We start from the raw sequence: 23,689 nt of genomic DNA on the forward strand, positions 1-23,689 counted from the left end.
CTGTAGAAACTGCAGTGAGTTCGGCCTGATTAGATGAATGGATCATGCTTTCTGCACCGGTTAGATTCTGCTGTCCAGAATTTGATGACATCAGGCCTTCAGAGCAATGACTGCTGTAATTAACGCTTCATTGTAGCATTTGTTCAGGTTGCTCCTTCTTAACATTTCTCTGTATAGCATTGGGTGTTGTTTTCTTCCTGACTTGTATAAATGAGAGCTAGGAACTGTGTGTGCGCTTGTTTCCATTATAAAGATGGAGAGAAAGGGATGCTTATGAAGTGTCTTGGTCCCAGCCTCCTGTATCCAAGGCCCTAAGCCTGAAGAGCTTCTAAGGGTGTGTGTGCTTCACGAGGTTATCACTTGGCAATGTGTGCAGTGTAGAGCTGATGTTCCTTCCCCTCACATGCCAGGGTCATTTATCTCCTGAACACTTCAAACTGGATATTTCTACCCTGGTATATAAATTATTCAGGTCCTTCCTTTGGCTTCCTTCTTGTCAAATTTTAGCAGGGATATTATCTGTTTTAGCTGTTATTCTAATCTTTTTGCCTCATCTTGGAACTTGACATAGTTCCAAGGTCTTATTCTTTCTTCCACTTTTATAATCTTTCTCTGACTCTCTCTCTATGAGAGGCTGTTACTTCTTCCACTTCTGTGTAATGCCCAGTTCTCTATCTGCCTTCTAGTTTTATTTTCCCTTACAGCTCTTTTTTTCCCCCGTTTTTGTTCTTTTTCTTATCTTTTTCTTTTTCTTCTTTCCTCCCATCCAAACATCATTTTCTGGATTAGCAACATTCTTCTCATCTTGTACCGACTTCTTATTTTCATGTGGTCCATGTTTCAGATTCTATAGATTTTCCATGTTAATGGACGCATCAGTATTATGTTGCAGTTTTTCAAGAAGCTGTTAAACTTGGCATTTTGTGACTTCTACTGTGTTGTATTATATAATAATAATCCCTAACCATTAACAGAGACAGAAAGACTATTAACTAATTCAATGAACTAATTCTTTGCTGCAGGACAATTACTATTTACTTTGTGGGTGGTATTTCAAGTATGTTGGAAAGGATGTTGTAAGAATTGAAAACATGAAAATGGTTCAGTTAATAAACTGCCATTGCTTTTCTGTCTACTGAAAATTCTAGTTATTCAAGGGGTTGAATGACTTCACCACTCACTCATCCTTCACTGTGCAATAAGAAATATTGTGATTCCTACGAAAAACGTCAACAACCTGCTACCAATTTAACACCCATTTAACCTCTTGAGCCTAATTATTTTTCAGTAATCTAGCTAAATCTGTAACCTATTTTATAATGCCAGTCAATTTTCACCGCTGAAGTAGGACGTTTTTTAATGCTTGGAACTGAAGATATCTTGGGCTACAGCTACAAGAATACTGCAGTTTCTCGTATTGCTAAAAGGATGTGATGTTTCTGCATGTAGTTCTAAGCTCACTGGCAGTGAGCTCACTACTAGAGCCTGCTGTGACTTGTATTGATGCACTGACAGCAGGTTTCCTTGAGTTTAAATACAGGGCATAGATTTAAATCTGTACCGAATAACTGAAACGCTGGTAGACTTTAAATTTACTGGACTCCTAGATTTCATTTTTAATAAAGGAAACTTATTCAAAAATGTGAAGTCATTGCTATTTCAAAACAAAACAGCATGCTGTTAAATTTCTGCTCATGCTTGCCACAAAATTCAAGGTGCTAAAGTGTTCTGCGGTGGAAATACAGTTGTGCTGTGTTTGTCCTCTGTGCTCATTTGTTTCACTTCTGTAGAGGCTGCGTGAAAATCACAGAGGGCTATAGTCATGCTTGGTTTGTGACCAGAAGGCAAGGATTACAAATAGGGAGTGTTTTTTCCTCTGTTTTTTTTTTTAGCTTCCCCAACAAATTTTAAATACACGTTGTATCAGGCTTGCCCATCTTGTTCAATTAGTCCCATAATTAAAAGTTTGAGAAATGTCACCCAAAAGATCTTTTCAGACCAAGATTAAGCCAAGCAGGTAGCGCTGGAGGAGTGCTGTTTGGCTTTTGTTATCAGGGAAAAAGGCAAATATTTGCCTTGGGGCCATCCCTCGAGCCTGGGGTGGGTGCGGCCATGCTGAACGTGCTTGGGGCAGATGGGAGGCCTTGGCCTCGCCGGCCTTCCTCAGCCTTGCGCCTGAGCCCAGGGCTGTGCTCCCTGAAGTAGGAAGCCTATGGAATAGCAATTGCATGGTTGCGTGAAGGCTCCATGTTGACCTGTTTTCCGGAGATTACTCTGAGAATAACTTGGCATCCTCTCCAGGGCTTGTGCCTTTGCTGAAGCGTGAGTTTTCTTGTCTTCATCAGTTCTTTTTCAGTACCCTTTGAAAGAAATACAGTAAATAAGTTTTCAGCAAATTATTAGAAATAGCATGATGCAAATCAGCTGTCACACAAATGCCTGTTGGAATAATGAGTCACAAACCAAAACTATCCATGCTTTTGTCTACAGTTTTGGAGTAAAAAATTGATCTGTTAAGAACTGATGTACTTTAAAATGTGAAGAATGTGAATAAGTGAAAAGAGAAGGAATTTGTGGGGCTGCAGGTAGTCAATGCTGAGCCCTGGCAGACAGCATGTAGTCACGCCTGACCAGGACTTGTATAGCTGAGCTGTTTGTTGCAAAAGAAACTCTGGGGGGAAAAAGCCAACTTCAACCCTCCTCAACAAGTCCATCACTAGAAACTGTATACACATTTAATGAATGAAGAAATTCTGTTTCATGCTTTTGTTACCCAACTTCCCCTTCTGTTTGTTGGGGGGACTTGTGTTTTCTTTTTTTTTTTTTTAAAGTGACTTACTGTATTTTGTCATTGATCCATCTAAAACAGAAGCATGGGTTGTTTGCAATATGGAAAAACTGGCAACAATTTTCAATTATCATTTGGAAGCTTTAGCTGTCTTCCAAATGCTTGTACTGTTTTTAGTTTTAGTTGTCAAAATTGAGGTACCGAGTGATTTGGGAATCTGCTGGGGGAAGCAAAATTCATCTTCTAATCTGGCTATGTAAATGTTTGTTACGTGTGACTTTGTGACTGCTAAGTAAAAGCAAATGAGCAATCTTTGGTCATGAAGATACAGTTTATCTACTTAGTATATTCCATATTAAAAAAAAATAGTGAAAGATTAAAGCAAAAGGCTGACTGCTGAATTCTCAGTAGTATTTTTTACCGTTGTTGTATCAAATGTCAGGTTTGGCCCAAATACGTTGTTATGACAGGTTGGTTTGCCAGCTGTTATTCCAGGTGAAAACTACTTGTTCATTGAGATGACGTTGTTACTAGTAGTAATATTTTTAACAAATCCATTCATGTAATTTGCCATGGATTCTAACCATTTTCTAATGTTTTATACTTAGTTTATTTTACTTTACCACTTTCTAGACTTATCAGTAGTAGAATGGTGCTCTCCATCACATTGTTTTAAGCACCATTCTGCAGAAGGCTTTAAATGCTCAAAAAGGGTCATGGGGACAAAAAGGGTCTTGAACCTTCGCTGGTTTTCAGCTGGGTCTGTTGCACTTCAGCTAGCAAATCTGCATCTGTTAATGCCACATGAGGTTCTGACATAGTAGGCAAAGGTGGTTTAACTGTAATATGTCAAGTTTTCACAGGCTGAGAGGAAATTATATCAGCTTTCTCTTGCTCGTTTTAATTTTTAATCTGTTGACCGCTTCCTCATCTTTCCTATTTGAAACTTGTCATTTGCACGTTTCTAATACAGGCATTTTTACAAGAGAAAAAAGATATTAATCTGGTGGTGGTGAGGATAGGTGGAGTTGTCATTTGTTTTCTTCAAGGACTTTTTTAAACTATTAGTGTCAGGGCTTGGTTGACAAGCGTTTTCTGCAGGAGAGACAGGGCAATGAAAGTAGCTTTTATATTATCACTTGCAGTATTCTTAAACTCACAAGCAAGTCAACCTAGCTGTACAATTTAGTACGGTCTCTGTTCTGCTCTGTGTTGTACCTGCTAATTTATAGCCCCAAGGAGTTGCTCTAGGCATACCCTGCCTTTGGACTGTTGTTGTTCCACTCTGCCTCTCTTTGGACAGGATTTACGTGCCATCGTCTGCAAATAAGTAGGATCTAGAGATTGAAAACATGGAAGAATCACTGGATATCTAATTAAATCAACTTAGTATTTTCACCTTGTACTGCTCAATATAATCAAATGAACATAGGTTCAGTCTTTTTGGTAACTGGGTCTTGTAAATAAAAAAAGGTGTTATACATCCCAATAATCTAAAAAAAAAAAATTTGGATTTTTTTTCTTGGAAATTGGTAAATTTCTTTGGCAAAATCATTGTTTGAAATTGAAAAGATGGTATGGGTATATACTACTGTGGATCAAGTTTGTCTTTTCTGCTGGAAGTACCACACTAAATTTGTCATCTAGGCAGCATGCTGATTACATTAGTAAGACTGTCATTATGTTCGCTCTGAGTGGCTTGAGGTTATTTTGTCTATGTCAGCTTAGTCCATGAGGCTCTGCAAGCATGAAACAGGCTGTTCTCCCTTTGCGTGTGAAATGGTTGCTTGGGAAAATAGATGTGGCATTTGAACATCTTGCTTTTTCAAGTCAGGTATTTGAATTTATACGTATGCGTGCAAGTGCATGCGTGTACCAACCAGACGGTGATATGAGGGAAGTAGTGATGGGCACCTGGAAAGGGCATTACAAACTGAACATCCAAATTTCCAAAGTTGTTATGAGTAAATGATCTTGCTACAGGAGAACAGTAGATAGCGCACAATTTATAGCACAAGTTGTTTCTATCCTTCTCCTTAGGTACGTGAGAAATGCCACAGAGCTCCCCATTTACTGTCTTATATCTGAGTGACAGAATGGGGATCCAGTATGTAATCTCAAGGGGAGAGCTGCAAAGCACACAAGCCCAGCAGGTATCTTATCTTATGCCAGTCAGTATTTTACTGTTTTTCAAAACATGTTCTAAAAAGTAATTCACTGTTTTTCTTCAGTCCAGATTCATAAATAGCCTCAAATAATCAGATTAAGGTCAAGGATGTTAATATATGCTACAAGCTGCGAGCTTTTTTGTGCTCCAGTATGAATTTTTTAAAGTTTGCACATTCCTCAAAGTGCTGTTCAGTTAAACTACAGTCATTGAAGTTTTCAAGGTATTTTGAAATACGGGATTCTGTTGCTCTGCTGAGGCTTTTAATGGTGATGCTAAGTGCTGCTTGGAGACAGTATTTTTAAATCTGTTCTTTATAATTGACTGAGGTCAGAGTAGTGATTTTCATTTTTTACTTTTTTTAAAGCATTTTTAGTTTGCCCTGTTTTTTTTTTTTTTTTTTTTTTGTACACCCTCATAATCTACTGCCAAAGTTAATTGCTTTAACCCAAATAGTTACCCTGCCTCTTTTCCTTCTGGAAGGTAACTGAAATTCTCAAAATATGTTTATGCTGTGAACAGTTTCACTTGAATATTTTCCCCTAAAAACTGCCTGAAGTATTTATTTAAACAAAACATATAAATGTTTTGGGTCATGCTGAATAGCAGAGGTGCATACCGTTGGAGTAATTACTCACTTCTTGAAATAACATGTATTCCCTTCTTGTGCTCTTTCCTCTGAGAAAGGACACTAGGGTTCTGGCTATATGACAGCAGTGCTGTTTCCCTTGCACTAAGGAAAATTCTTCTGCCAGATACTTCTTTTTCTTGTTTGCTTGTTTTAGGACAAGTGGGCAGACAAACAAACAAAAATATCAGCCTTTCCTCCTTCAGGTAAATGAGGTTATGTACTGGGGAGACAAAGAGTGAATTGTGTCAAGGGTGGGGCTTTGCTCAGATACGTCTCTCCCCTGTACCATTTTAAAGAGCAGTGTTTTGCTTTCTGTGAAGCTGGGCAACAGATCAGGAAGATGCTACCAGCTCTTTTCTATACAGAACTGATCAATGGACAATCTAGTCTTGCCTAGTGTTCCTCTACAGCTCTATGTCTAATAATTTTCTGTGCTACACTGGCATGGAATTAAAGTAATTTCAGTGAAGCTAATGAATTTCACCATAACATGCGTGTATGTGGTGATGGGGTCCTATGTCCTTTCAAATTTTCCTCCTACATTACAGCAGGTGAACAGAAGAGAGAGTATCTGAGTCAAGAATCGGTCTATTTGTAAGGGCTGTGTGAGGGATTGAGGGGAGGTGGTTAAGAATTCTGTAAATACATGTGTGCACTTGGATGTTTTCTGTAATGTTCATTGGACTGTAAAATGGAAAAGCAATAGAAAAGACTTTTAAAGTAGCTAGGTTGTTTTGTTAGTCTGGTAAGCTTTACCTTAATTTTACCTTCAAAGAAGTGTTTTTCTTTTTTTTCTTTCTTTTTTAACCCTTCTAGTTTTCTAGGCGAACAATCTGTTAAATATTGATTCTGAAAGTGACCACATAAAAATGGAAAATTTGCCCAGGCGGTTTCCCAGGCACATGTTTGGTAACCATTTATTTTCAGGGGGAGCATTATTCTCCAAACTTTCAGTTAACACTGGAGTATTGGAAGAGGGCCAATCTATTTATGTTCATTAATGGTCAGGCTCGCAATGTGCAAGCAGGTTTGTTTTCTTCAGCATACTTTAAAAGGATATTGAGTAATTACTTGTGTAGGTGTGGGCTTTGCTTGTGAAAACGAGATGGGTATATTTAAAATGAAAAGAAACGGAGAACAATCCTAGTAGTTACAGGTTCATCTAGGATGCAATAAGATCTTTCTTTTTGGTGAAGGGATAATGGAAATAATATAGCTAATGCTAGGAGTCAGCTTTCCACATGGTCTGTCTCTTTGAATTCATATGAATATTGCTATGCTAATAGACCTAAATTGTAGTGAAGGAAGACCATTTCTAATGGCCTTGAGAGTGTCTGGGAAATCAGCCCTGGCAATCTGCATGGGCAAGTGGAATAATACACTGGAACTTGGAAATGAATTGCTGATCTCAGGGCTAGTTCTTTCAGATTTAATAACAAACCAGCAAATCCAGGCATGATGGCAAGACGTCTGCCCAAGCGGTGCCCCAGAGGAATAGCAGACCTTCCTTCCTCTCTCTGCGCTCCCCTGGCTCAACACAGCCAAGCTGCCAGCCTGACACGGCTTCATCCCTTGTGCCCCCTCTGTGGATGAGTAGCAATTGTAATTCCAAATGTAATGAAAACATGCAGCGGCCCAAAATCTTGTGAGAAGTTCCCACCAAGTCGCCAATGTGTGCAGTAATCTCTGAATGTTTTTCACTGTAATGCACTTGACATTTGTGAAGTCCCAGAATGAGAGAATAGCTAATTAGAGTAGAACAAAAGCTATATCCTAGTGGAGAAAAATGCTGCGATTCAAAATGACTTGTCCAAGGGTGGTATGAATTGTACTTTTGTTCAAATTTTGGGCCAGAAAAGAATATCAATTTTGGTTTATATGTTTTTTTTGTTTGTTTTAAGCTAATGTAGACTTGTTTTTTTAACTTGCACCACAAAGCTTACTTTCAAGGGCAGACTGCTGGTCTGGCTTGCATTTAACAGTGCTGCGTTGGTTGACTGAAAAATTTCCAAAATGCAAAACTAATTTGAAAATCTTTTTTTCTCATATTCCCCCTGTAAGCACGGTATGTAGGGCTGAGAGCTCCGAGTATGACTTTGCCCAACCTTAATGAATGAGGAAAGAGCTGATTGAGCAGACCTGGAGCTTGATTTCAGCAGAGCAGGTGGGAGGAATTGTTTACTTTCTCTGACTCCTGGCTGACTCTGAATCTGCAGCTGGAAGACTTCCCTGATTTTTGCTCGAAAATCATGATGTGCTGGTCTATTCTCTAAGGTTGTTCTCTACCAGTCTCATCACCCTTGACAGCTTTGTTCTTACCACTGCAGTAGCTGCTTGTAAGGTGACAAGCATAGAATTTCTCCTGATTTGTGAGCAGTTTGCTGAGCAGTGCAAATTCTGGAGTCTTTGTACAGTGTGTATTTATAGCTAGTTTTGTAGAATCGCTATCAATATTTGCATGGTATTTATTTTATATGGGGTAGGATTGGTCTCAGAACTAAGGAATGGAGACCTTAATCAGTTTATTTGATCAAAGCAATTCAAAGTTGGCATTTATATATCTAAGAAGAACAATTTGAAGAAAATGGTGATGCTCTTCTTTGAGCATATGCACAGCTGGTGCCTTAGGAGTAAAGACAGTCTCCAGAACTGAGGAACTCCCATGGCACTGATGGGTGGGCATGGCATGAGGACAATGTCTGTCAGGTAAGTGGATATAAGAGGTTGTCCCTACACATTTCCATGTAAGGAAGGGAAATTCGAAAGGTGACTTTATTGCATTCAGCAATAATTCAGCCCATTAAGGGCAGTCCAAGTGGAACAGATGAGCTTGTGAATTGCATGGACTTTTCAGAAATAATGGATTGCTCACAGTTAGTTTGAATGTGTGTTTCCATTTTAAAGAAAGGATACCCTTGTGTATAAAATACTGTATTTCTTTCTACCTCTGTTACTGGAGAGTTCAGAAGACCAACTCCAGATAAACAAAGCTATGATCACTTCCTCATGGTTTTCAAAAGTTCTGATAAGTTTTTCTGTTACTGTGGTAAGTGGTGAAACTGCCCTGTTAGGTTAGATGTCATTTCACATATGCACTGCAATGGTAATCTTGGGGCTGAGAAGAAGGGACCAGATGCTGCTGTCACAGTTATTCTTCACAAAATTCTGTTTAACAGAAGAATAACAAGCAGAAGAAAAGGATTTCTAACCCATCTTATAATTGAACCCTGAAAAACAGTTGGAGACACTGAGGCTTCTCCTGAGACTTGGTTGGAAGATACTATTTATATTAGGTTTTAGCTTTCTGATGTCTGAGAGGTCTCTAGTGCATCTGACTGGAAACAGTTGGATGTCTTGAACAGTGTATATGGGGCTGGCTGCTGAGACTAGGGGCCATCAAAACTCTTCTGATTTTACTTAGTGGTCTCTAATAGGATTTAAACACTAGTAATAGGTTGCTGTTTGTAGGCTGGTTTTTAATTGCTATTCTTATTTGAAATTTTATTTGTTCTTAGGTCAGTTATTTTGTATTTTAAAAAGTACACTTTGTAATTTAAAAGTCAGTAGTATATGGAATTGCTCACTGAAAGTCTCATTTTTCAACCTCTAGATAAATGAATATGTAGCTGCCTAATGTATCTTCAGTATTTTTTTTTTTTGAGGGATTCTAGTTGTGACTGCCTGTGGTCTAAATGGTAGGTCCCTGACACCACACACTGATATTTGCTATTTTGACTCTTCTGTAACAGCATTTTCTCGAAGACTTAAAGTGAGGTGGGAACAAAATAACAGAAGTGAAAATTAGAATTGGTATATGGAAGAGAGCAAAACATAACCTACTTGATAATGTCAATTTTCCTGTAATTAAAAAACATAACCTCAAGTTCTTTTAATAACACATGCCAGATGACTGGGACTGGTATTAAAGAACTTCTTGAGCCTATAGAGGTGCATTTGTGTTATGATTGTGTTATTCCCCAGATCAAAGTTACAGAATAGATGACTGGAAGGAACTTCAGCTGTCTGAGAGCCTTAAAAGACAGGCAGACATGCAGTCGCTGGTTTTGAGAAACTTCATTCATTAAACACAGTAGGAATATATTGTTCCAACTGAGACTTAAAAAAAAAAAAAAGTTTTAAATATTAAACCATGGAATAATGCCAAATTGCTGGCAGCTTTTTTTTATATCATGAGTGGCTTTAAGGATATTACCGGTTGAATGCACTTCAGGTTTTTAACGACAGTGAAGCTGCCTTTTCAAGTCTTTTTGTTCTCATGGGGCTTTGATTTTCCAAGACCAACACCTTCATTCAGGAGTGTCTTAAATTGTCAGTAAGGTTTTTGTTGGCAGAAGCAACTGTTGTTTCAGCCCCTTTGTGCCTCCATCTCTGCTCCATGTTTAGCAAATCACTGGCTCCAAATGGTTGGGACTCAACCCCTGGAATATTGTAGAGGAGAAAAAGCTCAACTGTGCTGCCACAGAAATGCATGCACTTTGAATTATGGGACATATCACACTGATTCTTGAATCCATGCTCGACCAACCAGACAGGTGTAACTGGTACAATAGCGATCTTTGGCTTTTCAGAGCTTCTGAGCTGGAATTAATGTTGGTTTAGTTTTTTGCTACTGTGAAGGTGAGGGGAACAGCTGTGAAGAGCTGGCTATTTTCATCTCTCGTGCTTGTGTATTAGGCACAGTCCATTGCTGTGCTGCTTTCTGTGGTGCCATTTCAACAGAATAACCTAGTTCTAGATTAGAGGAAAAGTTTTTGCTTCTTGTAATGCTACTGTGTAGGATATTAGCAACTCATAATAAAGGATAGTTGAAGAGCATATTATGAGTAGGGTATTGCTCGTTCTGTTTTCATTTATACATATATATGTACACTTATACAGAGGGAGATGCCTCTTTGTAGAAGAGACATCCCAGAGAAGTCTTAAAAGGTATCAACCCAGATCTGTAATGTTCATGGTGACCATGGAGCGCTTGGTAGACTGCTCCGTGACAGCACTGTGCTAACCAACAAGCAGCACGGGCTGGGGAGAAATTATGGCTGTTTTAGACCATAGCCTCTCTCACTTTGGTCTCTGACCAGGCAATTCTGAAGGTCATGTTTCACATGAACTAATCAAGTGTGAGGTTAAATCATTAGAAGTAGTGGCAGAGGTTATGAGAGAGAGGAGTCCTCATTCCCTGTAACCTCAAGTTCACTGTGAAATGGTACATGAGGAGATTGCTGATCCGAGATAGGTGATGCTGGTCAATAACCTGTTAATTTGACAGTAACTACAGTATTCTGCTTGTTTGTCCTCAATTTCCACGAAGGCAGAAGCTGAGTGACATTGTTGAGTGCCATGATGGCCTTTGAAAAACAGTATGTACGGCATCAGTGCATGATTTGGGAAGTGTATTTCCAAAGCTGTTGTTTCTGTTAAGATTGCAGATCCTTCTGCACAGTTGGCAACATCCCACGTTCAACTAACATACTGAATTATGCTTTGTCCTTTAACTTCATCAGTTCCACACCTTTCAAATGAGGGGGGAAAAAAGTATTTTGTTACTTAGGTTAAACACTTCAATTTTAATATCTAAGAAGCTTTAAATTTTTCTAGTAACCTTTTATGGATGCTCTTTTTCCCCCTTGGTTGTAACATGAATAATTAAGGTAAAGTGGCCACAGAATTAGCACTTAAGTGAATTAAAGATTCTTATCATGAGGTAATTAGTGGGTGTTGCTTTAATGTGATGGGATTGGTCAGCTGTGTAGTAGCTAATTTAAACTATTTTTGTTGAAATGTTCAAAGATGCTCTGTGTGTATGTGAATGAATTAATACCTTTAAAATAAAGAAATTCTTCAGAGACAGAAACACTAGGTAAGATTAATAGCTTTATTAGTTGAGTTTCCTGATCAAAAAATAATCAAGATATTTAAGGGACTATAGGGTATGCTTGTGCAAAGCATTGGGGATCAATTGCTAACTTCCAATGAAAATACTGCCTACTACAGGACTTTTTTTCCTTTTTTTGGAAGGTGTGGCATAAACTTGTGACAAAATGTGGAATCCTAGGAAATGTCACCTCAAATTTTCAAGATATTTTCATATATTTCAGTAATTTTGAAATTTGAATCAGTCTGCTATTATACCTTTTGAGTTAAAATTATGTAAAAAAACAAATTTGCATCTGACTCAGTGACATGGAAACATCATAAGGAACGGATGGCTGTATTTTATGATCTTGTTTGCTGCTTCTTGTTTGGTACTTCTGTTATTGGCTGTAGTAATTAAAAATGGATCTCTACGGGCCCTTCAGAACTTGGCACAGTAACCATTGCAGTGTGGGGACCAAAAAGTGCAGGCTTATATAGGGTTGCTCCCATTCTCCGTCTTGTTTGTATTTAATCTTCCATTTTGGAACTGGAAGTCTTCTCTTAAGGCAAGTCAATGCAGTCAGATATCCCTTTTTGATGTGGCTACAGTTTTTACTGAGATTTGAGGATTTCAGACCCACTTGAACCCCTACTAGAATACCATGTGTTAGTGGAAATGCGGTCCTGAAACCTAGGGGTCATTTGGTTAACATTTCTCTCAGAAACAACTTTCTTCTCCCCTAAACAAGAAGCTTTCCTTGCAACCTGTTGGTTCAGCCACTGGAAGTTGTCTTTATTGCGGTGCCAGCCCATGCTGCACCGTACCATCAGATTGCTGAAGTGCTCTGTTTAGATTTGCAGTCATAGCCACAGGGAACCTAAACTATCCAAATCTGGTCAGAACCACTCTTCAAACGTCTGGAGGAATTGCAGCTTGATTCATGTCCATAAGTGTAACTTAAAATGCAGGGGCTTTCTGAAGAACCCACTCTAACTAGGCTGCTCACAACTGCAGAGGGACAGAAATCAAATGCTGTGTGTGGAAAGAAAAAGCAACAAGATGGACTCCATTTGAGTCTGGTGTGATCAAGTTTTGTAGTTAAATTTTCTCCCTCAGAATTGCACAGCTGGAAAGATAGGAATGTGCTGATGTCTTGAAGTATGGGATGACAGTAACCATGTAATAAGGGATATGCTACAGACAACTTGCTGAGGCGGAGTAATGGATTTCAGTAGGTAGTATACATAGCCTCACAAAGGCTTATGGGCTTAGTTTTCACTACTCAAGTCTACTAGATGTTTATAAAAGTCTAGTAGATATCTTTGTTGGCAAGAGGGGGCTCTATTAATAGCTATTATTTTATGTCAACTGAAGTTACAAAATGAAGAAAAATTGTTTTATGTATTGTGAGGTGTAAAATGACTAATAGTATTATAAGATAATTTTGTCTTTCTGTCTCCATCCTAGAAGAACTTTTACAACAGAATAGCAGCCTGTGCTGTAACAGTGATTCTACTGAATGCGCAGATGGCAATTTGATCCAAAATATGAACTCTGAAATGATATCCTCTTAGTATAATTCTTGAGCCATTGGAGAAATGCAAGGGATATATATTTGACCCCTAGATGATTATATACTACTGATCTTCAGTATCTTGAGATGAAATCATGTATGGATTTATCGCCTGGAAAACCTGGCTAGATTGAAGTACAAATCAGCATTCCTCAGTGAGTGATAAGGCCGTGTGTTTCTTAATGTACCTTCTTTTGAATTTTTAGGGTTTCCAAAGCTCTGTCAGTGTATAATTAAACCTAGTAGGCACTATTACCACTTCTTTGTGGTTTTATAAGCAGAATGCCTATATAAATACTGCGTCTAATACCTAAGAGAAATAATTCATATTCTCAAGCAAATGTGGTACTGAGTTATATTTTGAAGCAAGTTATTACAGAAGTGCTTAAACTGTGCTTTAAAAAAAAATAAAAAAAAACCTTTTTTCTCATCTCCTTGAATGTAGCCTTCACAAAAGAGATGAAAAATTAAATTTTGATTTCCTGTATTTGTTAACTTCAGCACAGTTGTGTGGGAGTCCAGCCAATGCATTTAAGTAGAGAAGCAGGCATGCAGACTTGAGTGCTTCCCAGATCTTTCTACTTCTGGCTTGAAATAACCATTTTTAACTTTGTCTCTTTGGGCTTGTTTCTCAAAGTAACTTTGAAGTTTTTAAGTGGGTATCACTTCAATTTAGTCAAGTGAAAAAGCTGGGTCCAATGGCAAGGTGTTGCTATCCTAAGAAAGGTGAGGAAGATTTCAAGACCTTTCATCTGCAGTTGCACCTCTTCAACATCTTGAGTTATCAAAGATTTTCTGCTCTTTTAAGTAACTTTATTGCAAGAACGGCTCCTGTTTTACAATGTGAAAGCAGTGGCATGGTACCAGGAAGCTGAAGCTTTTTGGCACTGTGCTGCTGCTGGAGCGGTGCGCTTCATCGGTTAGTACTTTGTATGCAGAAGTCTTGAAACGAGAGAGAATTACAAAGCTTGAGTCTTTGAGTTGGATATATTCTTTCCATTTTTGTTTCTTGTGCTTATGCTTTAGTTTCTTCTGCATGTGCTAAGTGTGTTTTTAGCACTGGTATTTTACCTTGCATTTGATTTTTTATTTTTTTTTTCAAGTGTTATGCTGTACATCCCAATATGTCTGAGTGTTTTCCACTTCTGAAGGAAGGAAGGGTGAAGCCCACTCACCCTGACCTTAGGGCTGATTTTCCAATTATATTTTCAGAAATAGTTGCAGAATACTTCTCATATTTAGAGCTTTTTTCCAAGATAAAAAGAGAATCTTTAAAAAGTAGCTTAAATCCTTCATATAAAGTCGTGAAAATATTTTTGATATTATTTAAAAGACTATGTGCAGCCAAGAAACAAGTAGTTGAGAATAGCTCCAAGTTTTTTTAGGTATTGTCTTCAGATCATTTCTCTACAATTTCTATGAAAATTCTATATAGAATGTTTGAATGTAATCACAAGACCATTTTTTCCCCTGAGATAAATATCGTATCTAAAACTTTAAATGTTTTGGAAGGATTATAACTTTTTACATCGTTTGAAATTTTTTTCTGCCTGATCATGCTCATGTGAGTCACTAGATTATCATCTACCATTCATTCATTCATAGATATTCTATTCTCCTTTATCGTCTTATCATTGAAGGTCATGATGGTTTTTAAAATAATTCTCATCTCAGCTCTGATGGGCTGACGATCCTTTAAGAGAAATCGTGTATCCCCTGGGGGAAAGAACAGTATATTTCGGTCCAAGAGAAAAAGGGAGATGAAGTGAAAAGATCACATTTAACGGTAGGAGAAAAGTAAAAGGAATAAAACCGAACGTTTTATGAAGGGTTGAAAATGATTTCTCCAGGGCGGAAAACTGTTTTAAGGGGCATGAAAGGAAAGTTGTACCGTTGTTACAGCCCCCAAAGACTGTTAAATGTCCCATTTACCTATTGCACAAATCATTTGGCTTCCAAAATAGCACAGGGCATTTAATAGTTGTATTTGAATTTGTCATTCTTCATAATCTTTAAGCAACAGTTCTTAGCAAGTATGATCATATTTAGGGCTCTTTTCCCACAGGCAAGTTTTCTTGTATTTCATTCATGCTGGATTTTATTTTATTTAAGGTCCAGTCATCTTATCCCTTGAAATTCCACTGAACTTTTGTTCTCAGACTCTTTTATTGGTAATAGTGTTCCCACTAGCATTCAATATTAGCTTTCTTATGGCTATGAAAGAAAAATATATTTCTGTAAGACCTGTCATAGTTTCCTCACTTCAGAGCTGAAAACTTCACAAATCCCATTATCATCTTTGTATTCCAAGATAAACTTATCTGTAAAGGTGAGATTGTAACCTGAAATGTTAAAGACGTGTACGAGCCAGGTGTTGACAGTGGAGGAAAGTAAAGGGAGCTTCCTTTACTTTCTAGGGAGGTAGGACACAGACATCACATTTCATGGTTTTAACTCCGTCAATACAGTGAATCTTTATTAAGTTTGTTTTTCTCAGGGGCAATGCTATTTTGGGGGACTGAGTGCCAGAAAAAGCCATTGTACGCTCAGTGTCCTGCAAGATGTGAGCACATGATTCTTGGAGGATTTTGTCTAGTCTTTTCCAACTCTTTACACCAAAGGAGCTAATAGAATATTAACAACTTCTAAGCCTGTATCCATGTATAGAAATAGTGGTCATCTGCTTTGTAAATCTGTGTGACCCAGCACTGCATGTGTAATAAAAAATGTAGGCAATACTTCATGAAGTAGTTCTAACATAGCAATTTGAGTAGAATTGGATCATCCCTTCTTCTGCCCTCCATGCAAGGCCTTATTCTGCTGCCTTAGTCCATTGTGAGCAATACAAGGCAGTGTTCCACTGAGGAGCAGAACTTTGCAGAGCATCTCCTACCATTTAAATTTCAGTTTAAAGTTGCTTGCTCCAAGAAATATGAAATAATAAAATTCTTATGGCAAACCTCCAAATGCAATAATGATCGTAATGCAGTTCTGAAATTTGTTTTGGTTGCAGAGGATTGCAGAGGTATGGAAGGTGTAAACTCCCTGCAGTATGTTCACAAAAGCACATAAACCTTACTCGGGAAGAGCATAATGATCATGTTCACGTTGTCAAGCTATGCAGGAAACTCAGTGGTCACAATATGCCACAGCAGGCATATTGTTTTTAGAGTTTGATGCTTCAGAGACTACATATAAACAGTGTGCAGCTTGTGTTTGGCTGCTGGTGTAGAAAATGATGAGTTTTAATAACAAAACCATGGTACATTTCACCACAGTACATGTCATTTTTGTATGTTTTCATATGTTTGAAATGAGCAAGAAGGTAGTTACAAACTTTACCTTCACGTGTGCACCCACAGTTTGATCTAAGAAAAAAAACATCCTAGAACCCTAGCATTTTTAGTGTATGTCTGTTATTGCCCTGTTCAAATTGAATGCAAATAAATTTGTAAGATGTATAAATATTTACTTCCCTAAGTAATGATTGATTTTTGTATGCTTTTAGAATTTATTTGCTAGCTATTTGTTGGATTAAATCTTCTACTTCATATGTTAATCTGTGACTGTAGTTGGGTACATTACTAGATAAATGCAGCTTCTCCAAATTGTGGGTCTAAATGGAGATTATCCCTTTCTCAAAATTCTCAGTATTATTTTCATGTCTGTGGCATTCTTTGTTAGATTTCCTTGCAAGATGAGAAAATTTTGGCTAGATATCACAGAAAACTCTATGAATTATGTTACATAAAACTATTTGAATTCTTCAGCAAACCACTCACCAGCCTTAAAAAAAAAAATAAATAAATCTGGAAATAGTTGACAACAGTGGATGAATGTTCTTGCATACTAGTGCAAGAACAATATATACATGTTATAAATACATGCAGATGGGAAAGTACATTGAATTTCAGATTTATGATGTCCACTCAGTCTAAACAGCGTTTTATCTGATGAAGTAGGCAGTAAAAGGGGGAAAAAAAAATCAAAAACACCACTAGTTACGGTAGTCTTATGAGCTAATTGGATATATTAATAATAAGATACAAAGCAAACATCTTTGTCTTGTTGTAAATCAATGTGTTTATGCATTCGTTATTAGTAAATTTAAATCTTCAGTTCTGTGTATCTTGACTACTTTTCATCAGTTGGTCTGTGGAGAGGAGAAACAGAAGTCTTGTCTGAAAAGTGCAGTATTGTAACATAAAACAGTGAACCGAGTTGGCTAAACTTTCATGATAGAATTCATTGTAATAGAGCCGACCTCAGGACTGAGTGTTTGGAGTATGTTTTCACAGCAATTTATATTCAGGATTAACTTTTTAAATTTTGAATCGCAGGACGTGACCATGCTCTTGATTTTTTCAGAGTTCCATATTCATCTGAGAAATGTTGTGTTTCCTGGAAGAAAGAAAAATCAAATTGGCTGGCTTCACGTGTTTTGTTAGGGATTATAGGATATATTTCAGAGAAGCCTCTCAAATGCTACTCTACTAAAGTACAACCAAAAATATTGACTTGTTAAGCTGGGTTATTTGAAAACATTAGGTATTTATTTTCAAAAGTAGGTCGTAGTTGTTTTTTTTCAGGCCCATTTTCAGTGGCAATTTGTTAGTAGCATTACCACCAGCTAGTATATGCTTCATGTTGGCTGAGGTCACACTGAAACTGGGAAAGGATTTTCTCTTTTATTAGATTCGTAAGATACCTTTTGCTAAAGTTCACACAGGTATCAGTTTGAGTCATTTGAAAGGCTGAAAGTAAGTAGAAGAAAGCCTGAGGAAGGTGAGTAATGTGCGTAGTAGAGCTGAACTAATTTTGTGAACTGCTGAGACACTTGAAGTTTATTCAGATTTGCTTTCCAGTGTGTGCTTGTTGTGGGCTACTGCGGGCTAGTATTGTTCAAATACTCTGTATTTTGGAGTGTGGTCTCTAACTGTGATCTGTGAATTAGGAGAATTGTGGAAATCTTGCAGAATTTTCTCCTCTTATGCAAAAGCAGCCCCGTTTGTGGGGAAAAGTAGTTCTGGTTGCTTTGGACTGAAGAGCATTTGTATTGGGAAGCTGGAAATACTTTATTCATTTGGAAGCACCCAAGGAATTTCTAAAATAAGTCTTGCTTTTTGAATTTTAAAGCAAGATACTGTGTTTCCGAATACTGCATTCTGATTTGAACTTGAGTTGTGCAGGGAAAGTTTTTCCCACTTGAGAACCTGTCAAAAAAATAACTAAAAGGAAAAAGAACCAGATATTTCTATAGAGATTTGTTTTAGTATTTTTTTTTCTTGTATGTGCAAGTAGGCCTTTCTGAAATTTCTATCTTTGTCTGAGGCTATTTAACTTTATTAAGAATTTCTGACTTACAGTGTAAAGGAAATAACAGCTGTACTTCTTTTTGGACGTTGAGTCAAAAAATGTGCCATGTAAGTCAGTACCTTTACTCTGCACATCATCAAGTGAAACGAATATTATCTTTATATTAAGAAGTTTGATGGTTATTTAGCAAAGTAATGGTAGCACTTCAAAAATAAACAGAAAACAAATGCACACAAACGTATTACCAAGTGGTGGTGGAATAGAGGAAAGTAGGTATGCATCAGATAGCAGGATATGGATGGATAGGAAAGCAAAACACTTGAATGATGCAGGAGTGATAAAGTCAGGAGTGAGAATCAATGTATTGTAAGACAAAAACTAGGCTTAAATATTGTACCTGCTTTACTTGGAACAGTTATTTCATGTTGCTTGTAAGATTTATTTATTTTGATTTATTTGAAGGACTAATCTGAGTATTTTGTAAGTAGGTCTGTAGATGTCTTTGAGCTAACAGGGAGAAAGATCAATAGTAAGGCGAGGCTGCTTGACTGCGGCCTAGTAGTCTGCGATTTGATGACTTCATGGGGGCTGAGTAGTGAAAGACGTGAGGTACTTGATGAAGCTGGTTGGTATTATGTAGTGGCAGATCTGTGGCAGCGTTCCTATTAAGTGGGGGACATGGCCTGAGAAGAACTTTGTGGAAAATGTTTGGAGACCTGTCTCTATTTTCAGGTACAGCTGGGTTCTGCTGTGCTGTAAGCCTAACATGTGGTTGTGCTCTGAACCTGCTTTTGCAAATTTGTTGAAATATTTGGATGAGGTCTGCAACAACACAATAGCAGCTGTTGTACAGAAATGCTGCTGTAACTAGCTACTTACCTGCCCTGGGCTGTGACGCTTATATTGCCTGTAGTGACTGCTGTCTCAGGTTTGAGTTGTCAAGTATTTAAGAAGAAAAGCTTCAGGTACTCTGAAAATCAGCTGGTGTCTCTAAGTGGTTATCTAGTGAAGTGGAGTCTTGGTGTGTAACTAGTTCACTCAGAGCAGCGACTTATCACCATTTTGGTCTCTAGAAAAGTCTGTTCATTATCTCAGTAGCTGTTCTCATGAAATAATAGGATAACCTGAGTTCTTTCTGTGTGGGTTTGGGTAAGGCCTGTGGTGCAGTTCTGGTATGTTAGGCTGCCTCTTCATTTTTGGACATCATCAGTTGCACGGGCAGGGTTCCAGAGGGCAATCTGTGGGCTGAAATGAGGTTCCAGTTGGCAGTGTGTTTGTTGTGACTGAGCTGGGGTTTGAAGCCTCTCTATTGATTACGCCATTTAAAGCTCTGGATTTTTTCATGGGAACATGCTGGCTTTGTTCTGCCATCTACAGATTAAGTGAAATAAAACGGGTAATGCTTTGGTCTAAACATTGAAAGAACTTTGGGTTTGATTCTTGTGGAGAATTTCTAAGCAGGAGTAAGGCAAAGTTAGCCCTAGTGGATCTGGTGAGTTGTCATGGCAAATATTGCATCATTTTGAATTATTACAAAAATCAGTTAAGTACTTCACTACTGTAGGTAATATTTCAACATACTATCTGGGGTTGAGTCCTACTAAGAATGTGTTTGTGATCTTTATCTTTAATCATACATGGCTTTTTTCATGTCCCAAACAAGGTCTTATCACTGCAACACAGTGGAACCTTGTAATCATCAAGTTTAGCAACACACATGGGCATGTGTGCTCTCTTAAAGCTAATTGTTGTTTTATGCAAATATTTTGGCAATGCATTGTGTTAACACAGTGATTATTTCCTGAAGAAAAACAGGTGAAGGCAAAAGCAGATTACGAGCTCACCTTACACCACAATGAAACTAGATCTGTTCAGCTAGCAGTGTGGCAGATGTTTTTAGGATTTACAGTGACATCTCCCAGCAATTGGGATTAAGATGTGCTTTTTTGCAGGGCCTCAAATGTCAGTGAAGCAGCTGAGTGCTTTGTGTATTCAGGAGCTGCTGGCAGCTGTGGGGGAACAGGGGCAGTGGTGTTTCCAGCCAGGAGCACAAGGGGGTTGGTCAAGGGTTTATGTGCATTACAGAGCTTCTGTTTTGTTTGATGTCTTGCTCATCTATTTATTTTTCACTTTGTTTACCCAGAAAAGTTTGCTCAAACTACTTCAAGGGAATCGGTTAATTGATGGTGATCTTTTAATGTGATGTTTTAATCTTTACTGAACTTGAAATGCATAGCTTTAAAGCTTGTCGTATCTAAGTTGAAAAGACAATTTACTGGAATACCAAATTGAAATTTTAATGGGAAAGAATTCAGGAAATTAAGAATTAAAGTTCTGATTTGGATTAAATTAAGAATCCTGTATGCTTTGTGTCTGTGCAGCGCTTTTCATTAAGGAATCCACTCCTTTTTTTATACCTTGCTGAAAAATCGTGTTCCTGAGCTTGTGTTTTTATTTTCAAATAAGTACCCATCTAAGAGATGTGAGAACAATTAATATATGAACAGGGAATGTAAATAACTTTTTTTCCTAACCCTGTAGTAACTGTGAAATAACAGTGATTAGAGATACTGTCGATCCTTTTAACTAGCGGTGTAAAGCTGTGCAGCACAGGTGAATGGATTTACAATGTGCTGCTGTTAAAGGCAAGTCCTTGGATTCTCCCTTGGTCCCAGATGTATAATTATATGCCCTCTGTTGTGTTTCTGATCATAGTTCTTGAATTGATCCAATTCCCTAAGCTGACAGAAAAATATTTACCTTCCTGTCTGTCAGGGTCAGTTTTCTTCAGGGTAGTATTGGATATTGCTTACAGAGGAAATATCAGAGCAAGCATAAGGAGCATGTGGCAATGAAGAAGGCAGTATGGAGGGAGGGGAGTACCATTTAGGAGGACAGAAAATCTAGATACCATTATACATCTACTCATGGACAGTCATTAGACTGACCCAACTACATTGTTCCCTTCACCCTAGATTTTGTGGGATTTGTGCCAGGCTTCTCCAAAATCCTTCATTCCAAATAAATCTTTGGCTTCCCCAGTTCAACAGCCTGTAAATCACTCTGGCTTAACAGAGAAAGTTTTGAAGAAATATGGGAATTGCTTGCACAAGAGAAGACAGATCACAGAACAGAATAACCAAACTTGTTTGGAGCAGGAGTAGAAGTAGAGGCTCATCCTAGAAATGCTTGCGTCACCGCGCTGTGCTGAAATGTAGCCTGCCTGACTTCTTACTAATCTGAAAATGAAAAAGAGCTTATTTCTTGTTCTCCTACACGAGAAATTTCTTCGTAGGAAAAGGTGTTTGAAGATTTGTATTTAATGAGGCCAGAGCTGTGTCAAAATTAACACCTAGAATGGAGGAAGCCTAAAGGCTTAACTGTGGTGTTTGTACCTAGTGTTGCAAAAGCAGTGACTTCAATGCGACAGAACTGTATTATGTGTGCCAAATCACGTCAGGTTTCCCTACTGGAAGTATAAAATCAGATTGGACCTCTCACTTATTTTTCCACACTTTTGACATAGTCTTTGATAAGTGCTTAGAAGCAGCAAATTCTGTTATAGATCTTAGGTTCAGATTTTTATTCCCACCAACCTTTTATTTGTACATAAAATGGACATAAGTCAGTAATACAGAATTGCTGTAGTCTATTTTCTTACCACTTTCTTATATGAGTGTTATGTATAATAAATCATTTTTTTAAATGATACTGACTTTTCATGGCCTTTACAAACTAGGAAAACAGTTTTGGTATTACAGTTGTGACTGTGTTAAAGAATTAATATTACATTACTGAAGTTGTGTTTTGGACAATTATGTACTGAAGAAGAAATAAATCCCCAATGGGAGTTACTCTGTAAAACATGCCAATTTTTTTTCCTGGCATAACAATAAGCATTAGAATATATCCATATATTGGGTAACTCAGAGCCGTGGTGCTGGACAGGGTTTATGTAGGTCAGCATAGCTTTGGTGAAGGCTGGGTTTCTGGTACACCCAAAGACTTGGCAATGAATGATCTCCTGAGGTGTCAGAGGAGTTTCTCAGCGAAGGCATTCTGCGAAGAGCCGGGGGAGCAGCTGGAAGGAGCCCAGCACAGCTGCCTGCAGTTGCTTGGCCTTGGTTGCGACAGCCCGGCTGCAGTTGTGATGCTAAGTTCTGTCTGTTGAGAATTTGAGAAACTTACGATACGTAGGCTATTTTAATCCGGGGAGAATTGCAGGCATTCAGTGTTGACATGCTGGCGAGTAATTGTAATAGAAGACAGTAGTGCATAGATGTGGTGTTACATTTAACTGGCTGAAATGCTACTGTGCAGCTCCTGAGCTTTATCTGAAAGATGACCCTAATTCAGAAAAGTACCGAAGCAGGTTGTCTGATGCCATATTTTCTGCCCTCATCTGCTATTAAGGGTGCAGTTCCATGTATTTGTGCACAGAAGTGATGCTGCTAATGCAAACTATTGCCCTTTGTGAGTGCTTGCTGTCCCCCTTAGTTGTACAGATGGTGCTGGTTCTAGGGCTGTCCTATACTTGCTGGAAAGCTGACCAGCCACAAAATTGCTGTGAGACGCCAAAGAGAATTTGTTCCTTGTCAGGTAGCATGATTTCAGCTGAGAATCTGGAGTGTGTACACTCGTATTTGTTTACAGACATGCCCATAACATGCATCTTCTAAGGGGATGTTTCCACTTGGACTTAGCTGCGCCCTATTATCAGCTCATCCCAGACAGTGCTGGGGCAGCATTGCTGCTGCTGCTGGAGGTGATGCTTGCTGCTGAGCGTGGCCCAGGCACCCCGGCACAGGCAACGTGCTCTCCTCACCCCCCGCCCAACAGAGTGGCTCTGTTCTTACTTCTGCCGTGCTTGCGGAGGTAGGGTTTGTCCTTTCCTGGGGTTACATGGTTATGAGGCTAATGCATTGTACTGAGAAGTTGCTGAGGCCTTTGCGATTTTCTTGTGATTAGTATTGTGGTTGCCTGCTGTCAGAGATCCTTCAGTTCTGTCCAAGGAGCCTGTTGGCTCTGTTGTTCAGCAGTTTAAAATGAAAGTCTCCTAAAGCAGCTCACAGATTAAAATGCTTGCCTTCAGCCTTGACTCTCCTGTATTTGTGTAACAGGTGTTTTAATTTTACGTGTAAAGTGTGGGTGGCTGTATGTTTTCTTGATGAGCTTCTTATAGAAATCACATTTCACAACATCTACTGTATTTTCAATTATTAAGCCAACTTTGACAAGTAATCTTGATGCCTTCACAAATGGCAAGATGATTGTACTAATTTTCTGCATTACGTTTTGCATTAGGGCCAAATGGGGCAAGTGGTTAACTGTTATCCGTG

General features: G+C 38.3%; 1 protein-coding gene across 23 annotated transcripts in view; it reads left to right on the forward strand.

The window, feature by feature from the left end:
• INPP4B (inositol polyphosphate-4-phosphatase type II B) overlaps positions 1-23,689 on the forward strand; it is a 304,962-nt gene that overhangs the window by 67,092 nt on the left and 214,181 nt on the right. The window contains exon 1 of one of the 23 annotated variants that reach the window (XM_080590936.1): positions 4,870-4,941. The exons of 20 other annotated variants lie outside the window; for them this stretch is intronic. In XM_080590936.1, coding sequence (XP_080447062.1) covers positions 4,885-4,941 — 57 coding nt within the window. In that variant the 5' untranslated portion in view covers positions 4,870-4,884. Of the gene's footprint in view, positions 1-4,869; positions 4,942-7,684; positions 7,751-11,298; positions 11,465-23,689 lie in introns of those variants that run through there. 2 more of the 23 variants (XM_080590940.1, XM_080590948.1) reach the window with 2 other exon arrangements.

This window comes from Anser brachyrhynchus (genome assembly GCF_964034855.1).
Source record: "Anser brachyrhynchus genome assembly, chromosome: 4".
Lineage (NCBI taxonomy): Eukaryota > Metazoa > Chordata > Aves > Anseriformes > Anatidae > Anser > Anser brachyrhynchus.